This window comes from Sus scrofa, chromosome 13, assembly GCF_054392235.1.
Source record: "Sus scrofa isolate SSC_HxYL_T2T_F1_AM1 chromosome 13, Sscrofa_HxYL_maternal_Yorkshire_Landrace_v2.0, whole genome shotgun sequence".
Lineage (NCBI taxonomy): Eukaryota > Metazoa > Chordata > Mammalia > Artiodactyla > Suidae > Sus > Sus scrofa.
Genome location: NC_139395.1, coordinates 30,054,800 through 30,075,329, shown reverse-complemented (window position 1 = coordinate 30,075,329; position 20,530 = coordinate 30,054,800). Strand labels below are relative to the sequence as shown.

The 20,530-nt window shown below is 39.3% G+C and overlaps 1 protein-coding gene across 12 annotated transcripts in view; it reads right to left on the bottom strand.

The window, feature by feature from the left end:
- RBMS3 (RNA binding motif single stranded interacting protein 3) overlaps window positions 1-20,530 on the bottom strand; it is a 1,488,242-nt gene that overhangs the window by 1,156,839 nt on the left and 310,873 nt on the right. For all 12 annotated transcript variants that reach the window (XR_014822551.1, XM_021069971.2, XM_084987319.1 and 9 more), the window contains exon 3: window positions 4,372-4,440. Coding sequence is in view for 11 of the 12 variants with exons in the window: in XM_021069971.2 (XP_020925630.2) it covers window positions 4,372-4,440 (69 nt within the window). In the remaining variant the exon portion in view is untranslated. The remainder of the gene's footprint in view (window positions 1-4,371; window positions 4,441-20,530) is intronic.

Genomic DNA, 20,530 nt, shown 5'->3' with positions numbered 1-20,530 from the left:
GAAAATGCAATGGGAGGTATGAGACTTTTCTAAAGAGAAGTACACAACATATCTTTAGAAAGTTATCACAATTTTAGTTTATCATTTTGGATTTGAAGATCTTAGACAGACACCATCCTCATTTGTCTGTTTCCTTTATTCAAAGTGTAATTCATAATGACTTTTATTTTGTAGATATTTGCAAAGCATATAAACTTTATGTGTGTTCCTTACAAACTGCAAAATGATGGGAGAAGTTCTTACAAATATGCTTTCAAATTATTCCAAATAAAACACAAAATGGTGCATTTTTAACTAAAACATATTATTAATAAATAAAGTCTATGCTTGAGAAGTCGCATACATGCAATAGTGGATATAAATATGACCCTGTTTCAACAAAAAACTTAACCATGCAATTATCATTTCAGAGTAGAAATAATACCTGGCCAAAAAGTTGTGTTCTGGTCAGCTCAGAGCAGGACTATTTGTTAAAATGCTTTTCAGTGGCCTTAAATTAGTCTAAGAAAATTGGTGATAATATTGCCCACTGGTTAAAAGACTAGTGTGCTGAAATCTGACTACAGTAACCTGTATTATTGGATAAGTTAATTAAATATTCTTTGGAAAATAGTGCATCCTTGTCCTAGAGATATTGAAAGGATTAATGGGACAGTGCATGTAAAGAAATAAGCAGATACCACATAGTAAATGGTTAATAAATGTTAGGTATGATGATAATTATTATGAAAAAAGATGATATAAATTTTCAAATGAGTGGGTATTTGCCTGTGTACCGATTCACTCATTCCTGTATCTGGGTTGTGTCTATATCAGGTTTACAAATAATATTCTGAAAACAAATAGGAAATGATCTGCTTACGTTCTTAGTAAATATGAGTTCATGACACAATTCTTTTACTAAATGTTCTGCTGATGCCAAAAATCCAAGATTAGGTGAAACCACTGGGAGAGGGAGGAATTGGGAGGATGGGAATAACACATACAAACTGCTGTATAAAATAGATGATTAATGAGCACCTACTGTACAGCACAGGAAAATCTACTCAGTTGTTTGTAATAACCTATACAGGAAAAAAGAATGGATATATTTATATGTATAACTGATTTACTTTGCTATATACCTGAAACTAACACAGCATTGTAAGTCAACTATTCTCCAATAAAATTGAAAAAAAGGAATCAGAGAAAGACACAAAGCTGGAATCTAGGAGTAAATTGCAATTGCATTTTCCACCTCAGGCTGAGAATTTGTGTAGGTACTTTCAAAGACTGAAGCCAATAAGCCTATTTTATTGCAAACACAAAAGACAAAGCTTTTTTGTAATAAACACACATTTAAAAGGAAAGGATTAGAGCGTGAGTAACAAAGAAGAGAAATAATTATTCTGAGTGGAATAGAGGTGTAAAAGGATTACCACCCACCAGGCCAGCTCGAGAGAATAAATCTCAGAGTTTTCGGCAGCTGCAAGGCTGGTGATCCTGTAAATATTCACATAATATTTCTAAAATTAAACACCACTGTTATAGGAAAAAAAGAATGAAGTGCATTATACCATGGGTGGTGTATCAGTCAGAAAACAGTCGGAAAAACTGTTAGGAAAACTAGAGTTCAAGCCGGGCAGTCCAATAGAAGGAATTGAATACAGGACACTCGTTATAAAGGTATTGGTAGAATGAAAACAAAACAGAACAGGAGAAGGTTGAGGGAGCTGCTACTTCCCCTAGTGCTAGGAGGCAAGTGGGATTGTACCCAGAGGCCAGAAGCAAACCTGTCTTATGGGAGCTAGGACCACACAAGGGCTCAGACATGGAGCTTTCCACTCAGAGCAAAAAGAGAGAAATAGATCCTAGCTTTTCCCTTTCTATCTCTCTCCCATCTGCCAACAGTGCCTCCCACTGGGAGATCTTATGTAGGAGTCAGTTAGCAGGGAGCCTGGGAGAGTAGGTGCCAAGGGGAAGGTGTGAAGTAGATGTGACAGCAAATGAGCAGATAACAAGCAAAATGGACAATCACCGAGGAAATGTATGAAACAGAGAAAAGTGTATCACTCCTTCTACTTCGAGTTAAAGAGAACCCTCAGCACAAAAGAGATGACATCCGTATTAGTTTTCATCAGAGTACCATCTGGAAATACCATTGGGTTGTATTCCCCAAACAAAACGGCACTGCTAACACTAAAAGGTTCCTCACATAACCAGCTTTCTTTCTACATGTAAGAGGGTAAAATAAAAACCCATTTCTAGTAGCTCGCTTGACCTTAGATTTCATAGACCTGGAAGAATTCCCAAAAAAGCATCCAGAATGTGTGTAGGATAGGTCACCATTTTGATTTTCCTAGGAGAGTCAAAGCTAAGCAAAGACCATCTAAGAATTTCCTGATTTCATAAAATAAGGCCATTATAAGGGCAGAAAACCAAAAGGATGTATTCCCAGAATTAAGGACTGTTCCAACTGCCCTGTCTTAACTTTTCTTACTTTGTTGCAGCCTGTGAAATGTTTGAAAAGCTGGCAGAGTCACCAAAGGACACCTTTAGGTTATCTCACTGGGAAGTTCCCCAAAAAGATCTTATTGGGTTTGTAAAGTGGAATAAGCTCTGGAGAATAAAACAGAATCCTGGGCCAACTAAGTTTGTATAAGCTTGGACAATGTACTTAATCTCTGGGTCCCACTTTCTTAGACTGTGAAGACTAGATTAAAACATCTCTGCATCCTCAGGGAAAGAGCAGAGACGAGTGCTGACTTGCTCAGCTCAGTCTCTGGAAAATAAGGACAAAAATCACATACTGATACCTACCCAGTGTGCATGTTCAGATCGTGCCCACTGTGTAGGAAGGGAACCTGGACACTGAGGCAGCCTCTCTTGACTGGTGCCTCTGCCTCTCTTTTGGTGCCACCACTTTTCTCAGCTCAGATTCACAAAGTGACTCGACAGGAACTGGAAACCACAGCATCCACAAGTGCTACCAATGAGGGCAGACCTGTCACCTCAACTTTTTTTCTTTCCACCAACCAATTCAATATAAAAATAGGCACAATAATGAAATACGGCATAATGGAGGAATCAGGTTTTTTCTTATTATTTGGTCTCTGTCTTTTTAGGGCTGCACCTGCGGTATATGAAGGTTCCCAGGCTAGGGGTACAATCGGAGCTATAGCTGCAAGCCTATGCCAGAGCCGGAGCAATGCCAGATCCAAGCCACATTTGCGACCTACACCACAGCTCACAGCAACGCCGGATCCCCAACCCACTGAGTGAGGCCAGGGATCAAACCTACAACCTCATGGTTCCTAGTCAGATTCGTTTCAGCTGCACCACGATGGGAACTCCCTCTCTTATTAATTTTAAAAATGTCTGACAAATTTCAATAGGTAATTGCAAAGAAAACAAAAGACAAAAAGAAAAATACAAAGAGATTTCTCATGTCATGCAGATGTTGGCGTCAATGATCACCAATGCTAAACTTCTACAGAAAGTCAATAAAATGGGGAGGCGGGGGAGGCAAAGTCATGGGAATATAAATCATTGATAACATACCCCTCTCATAACCACTGCAGCCAGCTCAAGTAACCTGAAAAGTCTAAGAGAGAATTCTGATCAATAAAGCAAAAGACAAATGGGAAGTTGGTTCTCCTTGGTCTCATATCTAGTAGGTTATTGGTATGCAAGCCCTGCTCTGCTTTTAGAGTCCAAGGCTAGTGCTTTTACCATGAGCTGCTTAAAAAGGAAGCCCATGAAGCCATAGGGCATCACCCACAAAAACTGCTCACCAACAGAAAAGGTCCCATTTGTTTACACACAGGGACGTGACAGCATCTACTGGCATCACTGCCCCTGAAGAGGTTCAGTAACACTCATTTTTTCTTGATCTAAACAGACTTTGTAACAGCCTGAGTAACTAGGGGGAAAAAAACTAATATCAATGCATTTGCTAATATATCGAATACACACTCAGAGCCCTGTGTCCATACACATGCACACACATCAGGGAGCATATGCCATTTCTGGAATAAAAAGGCAGAAGGGATCATCTTGAGTTGAAGGAAAAAAAAAAAAAGGCTTAATTCACTTCCAATTGTTGCTGAGGTGATCTCATCAGCTATCCACCAAGGAGGGCTTTGAAGGTGGAACTTCAGGATTTTTCTGTTGCTGTCCCCTTGTCACAGCCCTGACCCAAAACTTGAAGCCAAAGAAAGAGAAGAACAGCACAGCCGTTTGTCAAGGGGGTGGGGGGGGGGGCACACCTGCAAGGTGAGAATAGACAGCAGCCTGGCACACTCCACATTTGCCCAGAGACAACACAATTGAAAGTCTGAGCAGACCTCAAGGGAAATGAGGGTATCAAAGTTCTTTAAAAGTGCATCTTACCTGATGTGGCTGGAAACTTGACCATCTGCTATAGGAAGGAACACCAGATGACTTGCTGGATGAGGTTCTCTAAAAAGAGGAAAGAAAAAGAGATGTCATGCTGTCATACACTTTATAGTCCTCTCAACAAATTATTTCTTCAGTGTCTACAGTTCCAAAATCTCACACATCTTAGACTCTATCTGAACCGAAATTAGTTTATTTCTTTTAAAGCAATGTCTCCTTAGCAAGTATAATAATATGGACACTAAAGTCAGCACATCTGGATCTTAGTCTCAGTTTGTACTAGTTGTTTCTCCTGGTCCAAGTCACCCACTTTCTCTTCTATGAACCCAGACTAATCATGTTTATGTCACAGAATTCCTGTGAGGGTGAAATATGATAATTGGTGTGAAGTGCTTTGTAGAGTACATGTAAGGCATCCATTCAATAAGCAGAAAATAAGACACATTATCTGTTTGAAACAAAACTGGTAAACAAACACCCAAGTTGATAAATGAGGTCATGTGTGAGTTGGTTATTCTTAAAAAAGATCCTCCATCCTATTTAAGACTTGATTTGATCACACACATACAAAAAGGAGTTGCCGTCATGGCACAGTGGTAAATGAACCTGACTAGGAACCATGAGGTTACGGGTTCGATCCCTGGCCTTGCTCGGTGGGTTGGGGATCCAGCGCTGCCATGAGCTGTGGTGTAGGTCGCATAGGCAGCTCGGATCCCACGTTGCTGTCACTCTGGTGTAGGCTGGTGGCTATAGCTCCTATTCAACCCCTAGCCTGGGAACTCTGGTGTAGGCTGGTGGCTACAGCTCCTATTCGACCCCTAGCCTGGGAATTCCATATGCCGTGGGAGCGGCCCTAGAAAAGACAAAAACAAAAAACAAAAAAACAAACAAAAAACACAACTTGATCACATTGCTGCTACCAGAAAACTGGACTTGTAAAATGCTACAAGCTCATAGTAGATGAGCTCACCCAAACCATTCTCATCATTCTTTTGCCTATTTCTACCCTAGATGCTAGAAAAGCCACACACTCACTTTCTCAGTATTTCTTCCCACCAGAGATGACCAGTGGGACATGATCTGTAATTCTTCTGTGGACAGGGGGTGGTGGTGGGTTCTAGGAAACCCTTTGCTTCTGTGACAAAGGGGAAAGATAAGGTTTGTACCTTCCTCATCACTCGTCTTTCTCTCTAAATGAAGATATGCTACACAGAAGCTGGAGCAACCATTTTGTGACCATGAGGTAAAGACTAAGATGCTATCCTTAATCTTTCCATCAGCTGAACCATGACCTCCACCTGCTACTTTTACGTAAACCCTCATGTGTCATTGACTATAATAGCGGCTTTTTTTGGTTACTTGTGGGGTGTAATGATACACTCTGAAAATTCATTCAAATTAAGAGTCAAATGACAAGATTTCATTTCTTCAGAAGCTTGTAAATGCTTCAGGCAGAGAGACCAGGATAACAGAGGCATGAAGATGTGAGAGTGATTAGCATCCTTGGAAAGTAATCGATAGATCAATATAGTATTCCCCACCCCTGCAGTCACATCACTGCACTCCCTGTGTGATTCCAGGCTGGCCTTTGCTGACTTCCACAGCTTTCCTGAATCTCTGGAAAGTAAGCCTAGCATTATGACTATGGCTGTGTACTGCCAGCTCTGTTCTGCTTCCCTGTGGACCTGCCCACAGAGGAGGCAGGGCTGGGACCAGCCCTCAGGCCCCCAAGTCTCTCCTGCCCCACTGAAGTTAATGGGATCAGACCAGACAGCACGTGTGAGAGAAGCAGCTCCATTTTTCAACTTGGATGAAGGGAGAACCATCAAGGAGGAGCTAGAAGGTAAACCAAATCTTCATTATGTGTCCTCAAGGAGAAGTCACAGGAATGACATTACCACTGAAGGACCACGTGACTTCTGCGATGCTCACTTTCCTGATTGTGCAATAAGGTCCCTGGCTTCCTTCCCATTCAATTAAATGATTCTAATGGATTCACTTTAGGGTATATAAATGATTACCAATTATAGTGGCAACACTAACTTTCCATGGAAAGATTAGATTCCTTTAATATTATATGTTTAAAATGTGAAAGAAACTTTCTTAACTCTCGGTTAACTACATAAGGTTCATAATCTAGAAAAGTTCTTTTCCTAAATATTTCAGCAGAATCTGTCTTCCCTGTACTTTTAAGAAGAGGCTGTGGGCTGATTTTCCAGCCCAATAGTTTGGGCTTCAGCAGAGTGTCTTTAAATCATAAGATTCTAGAATTCACCATCAGACTAATTTTTGAGACATCATGTCTTAAGAAGATCATCTATCATTGTTCAAAGTCACAATATGGATTTCTGAAATTGTAACACCAAATTTTATATTTAGGAGTTCCTGTCATGGCTCAGCAGTAAGGAACTTGACTAATATCCATGAGGATGCGGGTGCAATTCCTGGCCTTACTCAGTAGGTTAAGAACCCAGCATTGCCGTGATGTAGGCAATTGTGGTGTAGGTCACATATGCGGCTCAGAGTCTGCGTTGCTGCGTTGTTGCTGGCAGCTACACCTCCGATTCAACCCCTAGCCTAGGAACTACCATATACTGTGGGTGGAGCCCTAAAAAGACAAAAATAAACACAGAAATATATAAATACACAAATTTTATATTATGTGAAAAATAAAGCTTTTTTTAATTGAGATATAATGGACATATAACATTGTGTCAATTTAGGGTATATAGCATGTTGATTTGATACATTTATATATTGCACTATGATTACCACTGTAATGTAACACTTCTGTCATGTCACATAATTTTTTTTTTTAGGCTGTGAGAACAATTAAGATCTAGTCTTTTAGCAACATGGAAGTTTATAATAGAACATTGTTGACTACAGTCTCTATGCAGTGCATTAGATCTCTAGGACTTATTTATCTACTAGTTGCAAGTTTGTACCCTTAAACCAATGCTTTCGGCTCTGGTAACCACCATTCCACTCTCTGTTTTTACAATTTCAGCTCTTTTAGATTCCACGTATAAGTGATAGCATGCAGTGTTTGTCTTCCTCTGTCTGACTTATCTCACTTAGCATAGCACCCTCTAGGTCCATTCACGTTGTCACCAATGGCAGGATTTCCTTCTTTCTTGTGGCTGAATAATATTCCATGTATGTGTATATACCACCTCTTTTTTAATCCTAAGGGTTGATGAACACTTAGGTTGTTCCCATATCTCAGTTATTGTGAATGTTGCTGCCATAATATATCTCTTCAATATCCTGTTTTCATTTTTCTTTGGATATATACCCAGCAGTGGAATTGCTGGACCATATGTTAGTTCTATTTATCATTTCCATACTCTTTTCCACAGTGGCTGCACCAATTTACCTTCCCACCAACAACACCCAAGGGTTCCCTTTTCTCCACATTCTTACCAACACTTATCTTCTTGAAAGTTTGGGGGTTTTTTGAATCAAAATAAAAGTATGGGAATCAAAGTCAAGATGTGAGCACTAACATTCAAAACACATTTAAAAGAAACGTGAGATGTGTGACCTACAGACTATGACCCAACTTCTTAAAGAAACTTGAATTGGGAAATACAGTAGATAGGTATTTGTGGATTCGAATGGAGTAACAACTAAATATAAAATAAACCCCTATCTCCTCTTGATAAGCATCACAATATTTCCATGCCCATGCTTAATTTGTTCCTAAAAGTCACACTGTATTTCAGCACTGACACAAGTGTGATTGACTTTATAATGGTAATTATAGCCTAACATATTTCATGTCCTTTCCAGTGCTAAACAACTGGGCAACATTATTGATAAATTGTGAAGTCCTAACAACATTCATAATTATACCATAGCTTCTGATGGAGGTGGCTGTATTCAAAAATCAGTCTTGTGGCACAAATCATGAAATCTTGGTTGGGTTTCCTTCATGCGTTTTTTAATAAACTAGCCATAATGTGTAGTTTGGATTTCAGCTTAAACTCACCTGACAAACCAGATAACTAATTGTTCATGCTCTTGTTTTCCTGCTACTACTGCCCCGAACAGCCAGTGGTTAATCAAAGGGCAGCACACAGATCAAAATAAAGTATCTTGTTGGTTTAAAAGAAAATTCTCTGACCCCAGGAATTCACAAATCTCTGGGAGTGGGATCCAGCAATTTGCATTTTTAAGAGGCTCTTCAACTGATTCACATTAGATCTTAGGAGCAATGAAAAAGGAAGAGTAATCCAAGCACACCCTTCTCTTGGTGCAACATGCACTGAAAGACAAGCACAGAACAATGAAGAGTGGAGGCTAGAACCCAAGGATATTATTGATAGTATTTTTCTCTAAGCCAATAAAATGAACTCTAAGACTCCAGAGAAATATTTCTGCAAACCGTGAGAAGATGCTTGAGGAGAAAGAATCTGAGTTTTAATCTACTGATATAGATTGCACTTTGAACCACCACTGCCCAATTAAATGCGTGGATAAGGGCTTCAGTTTGGATATTCACTCCCATCCCCACCTTTAGAAAACCTGTGCTCAATACCAAGAATGGGCTCTGCCCTACAGATATGTTTCCAAGACATTCACACTCCCGCCTTATCAAAACTCTCATCATACTATCTAGTAACCATCTCCTAAATGCAACTTTCTCTTGTAGACTGCACATCCCACAAGGTTATAGGATGGGAGTGGGGTGGCAAGTTGGCAATTGGATCTTACTTACTTGTGTAACCAGGCATGCTTTTTCCTGGAATATAGTAAATGCTCAGTAAATAGCAAGTCAATTAGCAAACAGGTTCAGTAAACTTAACTCTATTCAACTTTGGCTAGTATGGAGACACTGGTGACAGAAGCCACATTTTGAGGACAAATATCCACAAAAATTGGTAGTACTACTCTAACTTCTTAAAAGTGTAGTACCATTGGCCCAGACATTATGATATTCAGATGTGGAGTTTTATTCATATGGCCTCATAGAAGATATTGCTCAAGTAACTAGGGCAAGAAATAAGGAAAATGGCAGATGCCACTTTGAACTTGAGAGTTTTGAGTGCATGTCAATCCACAAAAAAATCATGGGAATGCATACTGTGGGGCACACTTTGAAAGAGCCAGAGGACCTATCAAAACAGGCAGAAGCTAGACGTCAAAGAGATGTTGAGACTCAAATATTTGCCCTACTTTGCATCTTCTCTTGCCTTTTCCCAGGCTGGTGAGGCTTGTGGAAGTGCAGGTTACTCATATCATAGAGAAAGGAGTTCAGGAGGAGAAGGATGGAGAACATTTTATGGTATAAGCATGCAGACAGTGCTACTATGCAGACACCTGGAAGACAAACCAAACTTCCTCACAATTGAGGACAGCTGCCAGATGCTATGGAAAGACAGCCAGCCAGCCAGGCAGCGGCTGGTGTTCTCCATCCCACAACTGTCCTTTGCTCAGGCAACTTCTGCCAAGTCTAATTGCCCATCACCATCATACAAGGAGCTTGGAGAACATGTACATTTTTCAGTAGTCAGAGTTTTTCCTGCATTAAAACCTTGAGTGTATTTGAAGAACAAAAAAGGAAATACCAATAATAGTGTTGGGAGATGAACATCTGAATTTAACATCTTAGCACAAAAAGACACTGACAAATATGATCCAGGAACTAATGTGGGTTATTCAGACAGATTGAACTCTGGATGACAGATATGGCTTCTGGAATTTTAACTTCAGATGGAAAATCGTGTTCCCAACTCCAAGGAGATGACTCATGCAAGAAACAAGACCAAAAAAGCAAATAACCTAGACAGCAGTAACATTTTTAATAAGCAAGGTATAGAGAGATGACTCAAAAGTACAAGTGGCAAAGGATCTACCCACACACACCTTAATAAAGAACTTCAAAAAAAAAGGAAAAAGAAAAGAAAAAGAAAAAAAAAAATCACAAGTAAGGATGCATACCAGGTAAGCTAAGAAAAGAAAATTGATAAAGAAAAAAATAAAGCATAGGGTGAAGTTCTGGAATCTCTTTAACAATCTTGCCCTTGAAAGACCAGCATGGTTTCCTCATCACAGTTGAGATATTCTGGGACACCTGTTCCAATCTGTGTCGCTACACTGGTTCAACATTTACTGAGGGCCTACATGGTTAGTGTCCATGAGATAGATAAGAAAAGAGTCTCTATCCTCCCTGTCCTTGATGAATGCAATCACAAACTGATTACCCTCGTTTTCATAAGGAATTGAGTTCAATTAGAGAATCCCAAAACTCTGAACCTAAATAGCTCAGAAAAGGAGCTTTAGCCCATTCCTAATGCTAAAGAAAATCCTAAGAGTTGGGTAAGGCAGGCTACCTAAAAGCTACATCTCCCCAGTTTCAATAAAAGCTCAGATCATTAGGTACATGACTAGCAGCTCCCATAATCTCCCTCTCTTCTTAATACTAACCATCCTTTGGTATTCTTTGCTCCACCAAATCAACCAGTTTTCTTTAACATTTCTCTGCATGCCCTAGCTTCCTAGTTTCCATCAAGTAACTGCCTTCCTCGGCCACTCCCAAAATCTCCATGCTCCTCCCTCTGAAGCTGTGAAACCAGAAACTGGGTGAGTTACTCATTGTGTCCACATTCTATCACAAAATGCAAAATAAAATAAATCAAAACTAGTTTCAATGCAAAAAAAATTAAAGAGAAAAATCTTAATACAATTAAGTACCAAAAGTTGATTTACTAACTGCATTCAATATAGGCTTTGTCTCTTGGTTTTATTCATTATTCAGAGACAGATGTGAAATAGCTGAGTCTGGTTTAAGGAGACCTAACTAAGTCTTGGTACTTGGTTTGCAAAAAAACAGATGTCAAAACAACACAGGCTTCATCTTCCTCTAGAAGTAAAAGTACTACGTGTACATACTGAAATCAAAATGATTCTCCTGGGGTTTTATTAGTCCTTTGATCTCTAATACTTTAACTTGACAGGCACTTTTTACAAATCTACTATGTGCAAAGCACTCCATTGGCAACATGCCTTATGAAGATGGATGAAATTCTCCCAATGATGCTTTTCTTCTGCTCCTCCCCAAAGAACTACAGGCAAACCCACTCACTGTCACTGTTCACAGCTCCTATGACTAATATAAAATTATCTGTTCTTGTACTTTCTTGGTTGTACATTGTTTGCATCATTCACTAGATTGTAAGTACCAGGAGAGCAGGGTTCTTATGTTCTTTGCACATCTCTTTTTTTTTAACCCTCCCCCTTTTACTACCATGCACACAGCAGTGTCTCAGTCAATATGAGCTGAAACAATGAATGAATGAGGAGACTCAGTTCTTACCCTCAAAGAGCAGGTGGTACAGCGAGGAAAGCTAACAAATCCAAAACTCTACTACAGGAAGAAGAGTTGCTCCTTCCAGAGCACATCTATGCAGACTGCACCATTCATGGGGTAGCCACTGGCAACCTAACGAAGAATCATACACTGGTATATTATAACACTTTTACAGCAGAAATAGTAAAGTGCCCTACTGTAATAAATTTAGGGCAATTTCCCAACAAGCAGAAGTCAAATATCTTAGGAAGGATATCTAATTCTCAGTTACAAAAAAGGAGCTCTGCAGGCTACAATGGTCTTGCCTGGGCAAGTCCTCAGCCTTGGGTTTTGAGTGTCCTAGGCCAGAGGCAAGGAGTGAGGATATGAGAGGTTTTTTTCACCAATAGATGCTGCTTTAAATGACCAGAGTATAGTCTCCAGGCTCCAAGATGGCCTCCAACAATCCCCTGGGTCTTGGTATTCACACCAATTTGAGCCCCCTCCACAATGTACCATGGCTGGTATGTTTCACCCTCAGAATGCAGTAGAGATGATGACATGTCACTTACTAGGTTTGGTTCTAACTTAGGCTGTTCCTTCACTCTTGGATGATTTCCTGAGGGAGGGGCCATATCAACAAGCCACCCTGTGGAGAACCTCACCGTGTGAGAAGTCAAAACCACTTGTAAACAGCCATATGGCTGACCCTGAAGGTTGACCCTGCAGCCCTGGCTAAAAGCTTGACTCTAACTTCAAGAGAGACGCTGATAGCAAACCACCAAGCCAGACTGATCACATGTCCCCTACATTCAGAAGGTGCACAAGGTAAATTCATATATGTTATTCAACTGTTAAATTTGGGGGTGATTTGTTACACAGAAATGAATAACTAATTCACCTTACTAACAGAAAAATAATTCACCTCTTACAAGTAGAAGTCTGTAGAAAGCATTTAACATCCTGTGAATCATACCGAAGGGGAAGAAAACACTATTCTTGTGACTGATGGAAAAAAGAAGTTTCAGGATTTTTTTCCTTTTTTTGTCTTTTGAAAAAACGAAGTCCCTGAATTTCCACGTTGTTAACATGTTTTACAGTCCCTTTCTTCAAGGAGAGAAAACTGTAAGTCCCTGAAGATATGAGCATAAGGTAACCTCCAGCTCTCTTCCTGCGCAAGACTAAAAACAGCAAACAGGATGCTCAGTAAATAAATGATAAGATTCCTGTTATGATGCAGCTTTCGCTATAACTCAACTTGATCTTGCTGTATCTCAACAAAAAAGAACTGATTCACTTGAGCTGCTGGGTTCGTCTGACACTCCACATCTCAGAGACACTGAAACCCTCCTCTAGCAACTGCACAACAGGGCAGGGCAGTGAGAGAACTCTGCTTTTAAAGTATTAAGGAAGGGAAGCATACAGAATATGTGCTGTACAGAAACTAGACCTGCAAAGCAACCTACTGAAAAATAGTTCTTTGGTTAGTTTGGGGAAATGCTATATTTCCCAATTGATCCAACTCAGGGGTCAGCACAATTTTTCTGCAATAGGCCACAGAGTAAATACTTTAGGCTTTACAGGCCATCTGGCCTCTTTCACAATGACTCAACTCTGCCATAGTACCAAGACAGTAGCCATGGACAATGTGAATGGGTGTAACCAGGTTCCAATAAAAACTGATTTGTGAAAACAGTCTTGGGTCAGACTTGGTCCACAGGCTAGAGTCTGTTTATTATTCTTGTCCCTCACTGGAATGTTTAAGTACCAGGAAAGCAGAAAGACAAACACAAAGGACAAGACTCCAACCTTTCCCTTGAAGAATTACAATGCATTTTGACATATAATATGCATTAAGAATTTCTGTTCCAAAGACTTATCCATGGATCAGTTTGTTCAACCCAGTTTCCAAAGGACCTCATTACTTACTTAACAATTTTCTTCTGTATTCCCTTTTACTCCCCCTTCTCCCTCCCTCTCCCTCTCTACTTGTATTTTTATTGAATATCTATCAATAACTCAGTGACTTAGTCTTCAGTAAAACATACTTAAGGAAAAATGAGTTACCTAGTTTGCAGTGTATATCAGCCTAAATGAACAATTTGATTCTAACTCCTCAACAAACTGGCTTAGAATGTGGAGTGTCAATGAACACTTCAAATAATACCTTGATTTTTACACATACTGTAGCCCCAAAGATAGAAAATTTTGGAAGTGTTTGGTTTGGGTTCCCAAGATGGAAGAATAGAAAGACCTCCTATCTGAGCTCACCTCCTCCCACAGACACATCAAAATTACACCTATTTACAGAACAACTGTCAATGAAAAAGAATGGAACATACCAGAAGAAAATATTCTACAGATAAATACATAAAGGAGGAACTACAACAAGATAGGTCAGAGGGGCAGAGTTAGTAAAGTCAAGACCTACACCTCCAGAGGGTAACCTGCGAACAGAAGGATAATTACAGTTGCAGAGGTTCTCCCCAGGGAGTGAGGAGTTCAGGTCTCACTCCAGGCTCCCCAGCCTGGGGGTCCTGCACTAAGAAGACAAGTTCCATTTGGTTTTGAGGGCCAGTGAAGCCCCCTTTGAAGAGTCTCAGGATTAGAGAAAATAAAGACTCTACTCTTAAGGGACACAGCAAAACATCACACATTCCAGGGCCCAAGGAAGAAGTAGTCATTTGAAAACAGCCTGGGTCAGACCCACCTGTTGGTCTTGGAGAGTCTTCTGGAGAGGTAGGAGGCAGCTGCAGCTCAGCTTGGAGACAGACGCTGGTGCCAGTCCTTTTTGGAATCTCACTATACTACCTGGGACTTCTATTGGCAAGAATCATTTTGCAATCCTCCCTCTAGTTCAGGATCCAGCCCCACCCTCACCCTGTAGGCACCAATACTGAGACACTTTAGGGAAAACAACTGAGTGGAGACACAGCCATGTATACCAGCAGACAGACTGCTTTAAGACTCCCTGAGCACACAGCCAACCTTAGACATGGCCCTTCCCATCAGAGGACTCAGAACCCAGCCCCAAGAAACAGTGCACAAGCACTAGACCTGGGAGACATTTGGACCTACTACCAGTGATCCTAGGACACAGCTCTACCCATAAGTAGGCCCATTCTAGTCCCAGAATCCCCTGGGGCACAGTTTCACCCCCATCAAGCCTGCTTGAAACAAATCCTCAACCACAAATAGCACGACATGAGCCCCAGAACAAGTGCAGCCTTGCAGCCTGCCATGGCAGGACCTGGCCCAACACCATCAGGCCAACACCAGCCCAGGGGCCAGCTAGGTCAAAGCCCTGTCCACCAGCAAACCAACACAAGTTTAGGACATCCCAAACCCCATAGCCAGCTATGTCATGAATTGGCCACACCCACCAGTGTTTCAACACCAGCATTGGGATCCCTAGCTCTGCAGCAAGACCTCAAGACCTGGATCTGCCTATCAGTGGGATGGCACTAGTCCCAGGACCTTTCTGTACACATCAGTTGTCAGGAAGCACCCCCAGGATTCCCTGGACTCTGATTACACCCACCAGTTGGTCAGCACTGGCCTTATGGCCACCCAGGTATCTGCAGTCAGTTGCCTCATGACCCAGCCTGGCCAATCACTGGCTAATAGTCTTGGCACAAGGCAGGGCCTGACAACCATCTGGACATGGGGCCAGCCAGCTCTATCAGACTGCCCAGAGTAGTAAACCCACAATAACAAAAGGACCCATCAAGCTGACATAGTGGGCACCCCTAGAGAATACAGCTCTAGTGACCAGAGGTGAGTGTACTGCTGAGAAGCAAAGGATGTATCCTGTAAAAGGCCACATCTCCAAGGTTGGGAAACATAACCAACCTACTAGGCACATGGAAATAAAAAGGAGTTAGGCAAAATAAGGTGATAGAGGAACATGTTAAAAACAAAAGAATAAGATAAAACCCCAAAAGAAGAACTATGTGAAGTGGAGGTAGGTAATCTACTGAAGAAAGAGTTCAGAGTAATGATCATAAAGATGGTCAAAGAACTTGGGATGAGAATGAATGCACAGAACCAGAAAAGAGAAGTTTTTTAAAAAAAGTTAAAGCTCTAAGAAAATATGTAAAGAATAACCAAACATAAATGAAGAATAACTGAAATGAAAAATACACTAAAAGGAATCAACAGTAGACTAAATGATACAGAGGATCAGTAAGCTAGAAGACAGAATAGTAGAAAACACTGAGGATAAATTGGGAAAAAAAGAATAAAAAGAAATTAGGACAGTTTTAAGAGACCTCTTGCACAACATCATGCCTACAAGCATTCACATTACAGGGGTCCCAAAAGGACAAAAGAAAAAAAAAGGATGGAAAACATATTTGAAGACATTATAGCTAAAAAGTTCCCTAACCTGGGAAAGGAAACAGACATTCAAGACCAGGCAGCAAAAAAAAAAAAAAAAGAAAATTATAGGCCAATATCAACTATAAACACAGATTCAAAAATCTTCAAAAAAATTTTTAGCAAACTGAAATCTGACAATACTTTAAAAGGATCATATACCCTGATCAAGTGGGATTTATCCCAGGGATATAAGAATGGTTCCATATCCACAAATCATTCGAGGTCATAACCACATGAACAAACTGAAGAATTTTTTAAAAAGTGATCATTTCAGTAGATGCAGAAAAAGCTTTGACAAAATTCAACATCCACTTATGATAAAAACACCTCAGGAATTGGGTACAGAGGGAATATACTTCAACTAAATAATATAAGTCATATATAATAGCCCCACAGATAACATCATACTCAACAGTGAAAATCTGAAAGCATTTACTCTGAGATCAGGAACAAGATAAGGATGCCCCTTCTCACCACTTTTATTCAACATAATATTGGAAATCCTAGCCACAGCAATTAGACAAGAAAAATAAATAAAGGTAATTCAAATTAGAATGGAAAATAAACTGTCACTATTTGCAGATGACATATTACTATATATAGAAAATCCCAAAGACACCACCAAAAAACTACTAGAACTCATAAAATGAATTTAATAAAGTTGCTGGATAGAAAATTAGAAATTTGAATGCATTTCACTTCTATATACTAACAATGAACTATCAGAGAAATTAAAGAAACAATTCCATTTATAATCCCTCCAAAAAACCAAAATAAAATACCTACCTAAAAATACAAAAGACTTGTACTCAGAAAATTATGACAATGATAAAAGAAATGGATCAATGTAAGAGAATAGAGAGCCCAGGAATATACCCACGCACTTGTGGTCAATTAATCTGTAACAAAGAAGGAAAGGATATACAATGGAGAAAAGACAGTCTTCAATAAGCAGTGCAGGGAAAATTAGACAACTATATATTAAAGAATTAAATTAGAAGATTTCCTCATACCATATACAAAAATACACTCAAATGGATTACATACCTAAATATAAGGCCTGAAACCATAAAACTCCTAGAAGAAAACCTAGAAGGAACAGTCTTTGATATATATAGATAGATAGATAGATAGATAGATATGTGTATGTATAGATATATATTTGGATCTGCCTCCTAAGGCAAAGGAAATAAAAGGAAACGTAAACAATGAGACCTGACCAACCTCTAAAGCTTTTGCACAGCAAAGGAAACCATTAACAAAATGAAAAGACCATCTACTGAATGGGAGAATATATTTGCAAACTATGTATCTGATAAGGGGTTAATACCCAAGATATACAAACAGCTACTACAATTCAACATTAAAAAAATAAATAAATAAAGTAGGGCAGAAGACCCAAATAGAAATTTTTTCCAGAGAAGACATACAGGCACATGAAAAGATGCTCAACATTGATAGTCATTAGAGCAATGCAAATTAAAGCCACATTGAAATATCACCTCATACCTGTCAGAATGGCTAGTCATCATAAGATCATGAAAAACATTGGCATTGCTGTGGAGAAAAGAGAACCCTGGAACACCACTGGTGGGAATGTAAAATGGCACAACCAATGTGGAAAAAATATAGAGGTTTCTCAAAAAACTAAAAATAGAACTACCATGTGATCCAGCAACTCAACCCCAATCATATAGCCAAAGAAAATAAAAATACTAATTCGAAAAGATAAAAGCACCTCAATGTTCATAGCAGCATTATTTACAATAGCAAAGATAATAAAGCAACCTAAGTGTTGATCAACAGATGAAGGGATAAAGATGTGGTGAATACAATCGATGGAATATTACTTAAGCATAAAAAGGAATGAAATAGTGCTATCTGCAGCACATGGAGGGACTAGGAGAGCATTGTGCCTAGTGAAGTAAGTCAAAGACAAATATTATATGTTATCATTTACATCTGAAATCTAAAAGATAAAATGAATGAATATAATAAAACAGAAAGAGACTCACAGATGTAGAGAATAAACTAGTAGTTACCACTTAGGAAAGGAAGGAGAAAGAGGCAATAAAGGGATAGGGGATTAAGTGGTACAAACTACTATGTTTAAAATACCTAGAATACAAGGATATTATTTATTGCACAGGGGAAATAGCCAATTATTTATAATAACTATAAGTATCTGCAAAAATTTTGAATCACTATGTTGTATACCTAAAACTAATGAGAACTAATATAATATTGTAAATCAACTACACCACAGTTTTTTTTTAAGTGTTTGGCTTTTTGTGTTTGCTTGTTTTGTGAAAACTGACACCTGACCACATTCTTCTGTGTCTTCCACCTTCCCTAACTCCCATTCCAGAAGTGATTGCTATATTTGAAACTTGTAGTTTGGAAACCATCATATTAGGAAGTTATGGATTTGCCCATTACCTCTAGACAATGTCAAAGAATTAACATATCTTTGACTTAAAATTTGATTTTATTGGTCAAATGAGCAAATTAAAGATTTTTTGGCAAGGTGTGTTACAAACTTATAAAACACAGTGGTTCCTGCCATCATCAAAGTTCTCCTAAACAGAAGAAATGTTGAATTTCCTCATTTTTTTCCCATGATTATTGATGATTGCTGAGAAAACAGACCATCCTTGGTACAATGTAGGAAGGGATAGGGAGTGAATTCCAGGAGAGAGAAATCAAGTCTATCTTGGAGGCTGCCTGCCACACAAGGTATGTGAGAAAAAAAATCTGGGAAGCAGTTTTTTTTTTTTACTCCTGGAAATAATTCTAATTATGTGGCATTAGCCAAGTCATTTCTGCTAATCTATAAATTAGGGAGGTTAAACTAAAGTCAAACTTTCTGTGACAATGTAAGTATATCAATATTTATGTTACTTATTATATTTTCAGCCCACCTTCATATTAATGATACTATGTGGTGGACAATGTTGAGTGGGAAAATCTGGCCACAGGCTAAAAGCCAGTTTCCCAGAATGGGGCTACCTCTAGCCAGAATTCCAACCCAGACATTTCTTCCTCAAAGCCATGAGAATCCTCAGGATAGTCGGAATTTCCTGAGCTTAGATACCACCAAGACTAAAATCAACAAAGCTTCTCAAAGCTCAAACTTTTCAAAGCCTGATTAGAGCATTGGTGACTCCTGAATTTTAGGAGTGGTTTAATCACACCCCTTTCGTCAAACTACAGTCCCCTTTCTGTCTCCCTGACTCTCCTTCATCACACGAGACATGTAACTCTCAGAATGCATTCCCGATAAGAACATGTCCTGAGAGACTGTCCAGCTCTTCATTTTTATCCTAGGATTTCCTCCATCTCTTTATTTTCATCGAAATAGGGTGGTAGGATGAAGTTCTCTGCAAAAATAGCATCACATGCCACCTAAGCTGCAGTGAGCCTCTCAACCATGGACACCTGTGGCAAGGCTCTGATCTGCCCATGTGGCTGTGGGCAGTGCGAAGAGCATGGCCACAGCTGTTGTAATGGACAGAGTTTTTCCTCTGTGCAAATGCCATATAGAAAGCCTCCTTGGCTAGCACACCTTCCAGGATGAGTGTGTTTACAAGTGGAAAACGTTTGAAGTCTTTACTCTGACAGAATGGAATATGTCAGAGAGAAGGCTTTTATGACTCTTCCTGAAAATTGTCATGTGGCTTATCCTTCTTGTAGGCCTTTTAGGTAGAAAAATACACTGTAGTTGTTCTCTCTCTGGGAAATTAAATATTTCATTTTTCTTAAAATGAGGAAGAACTTAACTATAAAGTTTAAAACTTCTATGTAGAAATAAGCAACTGTATTCTATTAAAACAGTCAAATTGGGGGTGAAATGTTTTCTAAATATACCCATCTATTTAGATGAATTTTGTTCCCATCTATATTATTTGAAACTTAAAAAAATATATATATAGGAGGGAGGTGAGAAGGAGAATTGAGCCTAGTTTTAAGCAAGTGGGATTTAGGGCCACCATGTATAAAAGCATTCACAAGCATTAAATCACAAAAGAAATTAACTACCCAATGCAATGTGTATTTAAGTGCAGTAAATTCTAAGACATTGTGGAAAGGCTGCCCTCTTCAGACACATTCCTTTTTAAGTTGCTATAGATTGTTTTCTACATAAGTTTCTGTAGGGGAAAATGGAGTCTGGGGTAAAATATTTTTAAATCAGAGCTTTAATAAATAAATGTTGAAGAATTGCATGGAAAAAAATGTTAAGTACTTAGTTTGCCTGTCTGGATTTATGCATCTTATAAGTATTCCACATGGCTCTTGAAGCATCTAAACAAAACTTTAGAATCCTGAGTGGTAATTAATTAATGGAACTGTCTGGGGCTGAAATGTTTACCTCAGCTGTCACGTATCTAAGTGCATTCAGAACAACCACCTGAAGTCACAATAATTGGCTTTCATGTCATTAGAATTTTTAATAGACTTGATGAACTCTACTCATTCCAC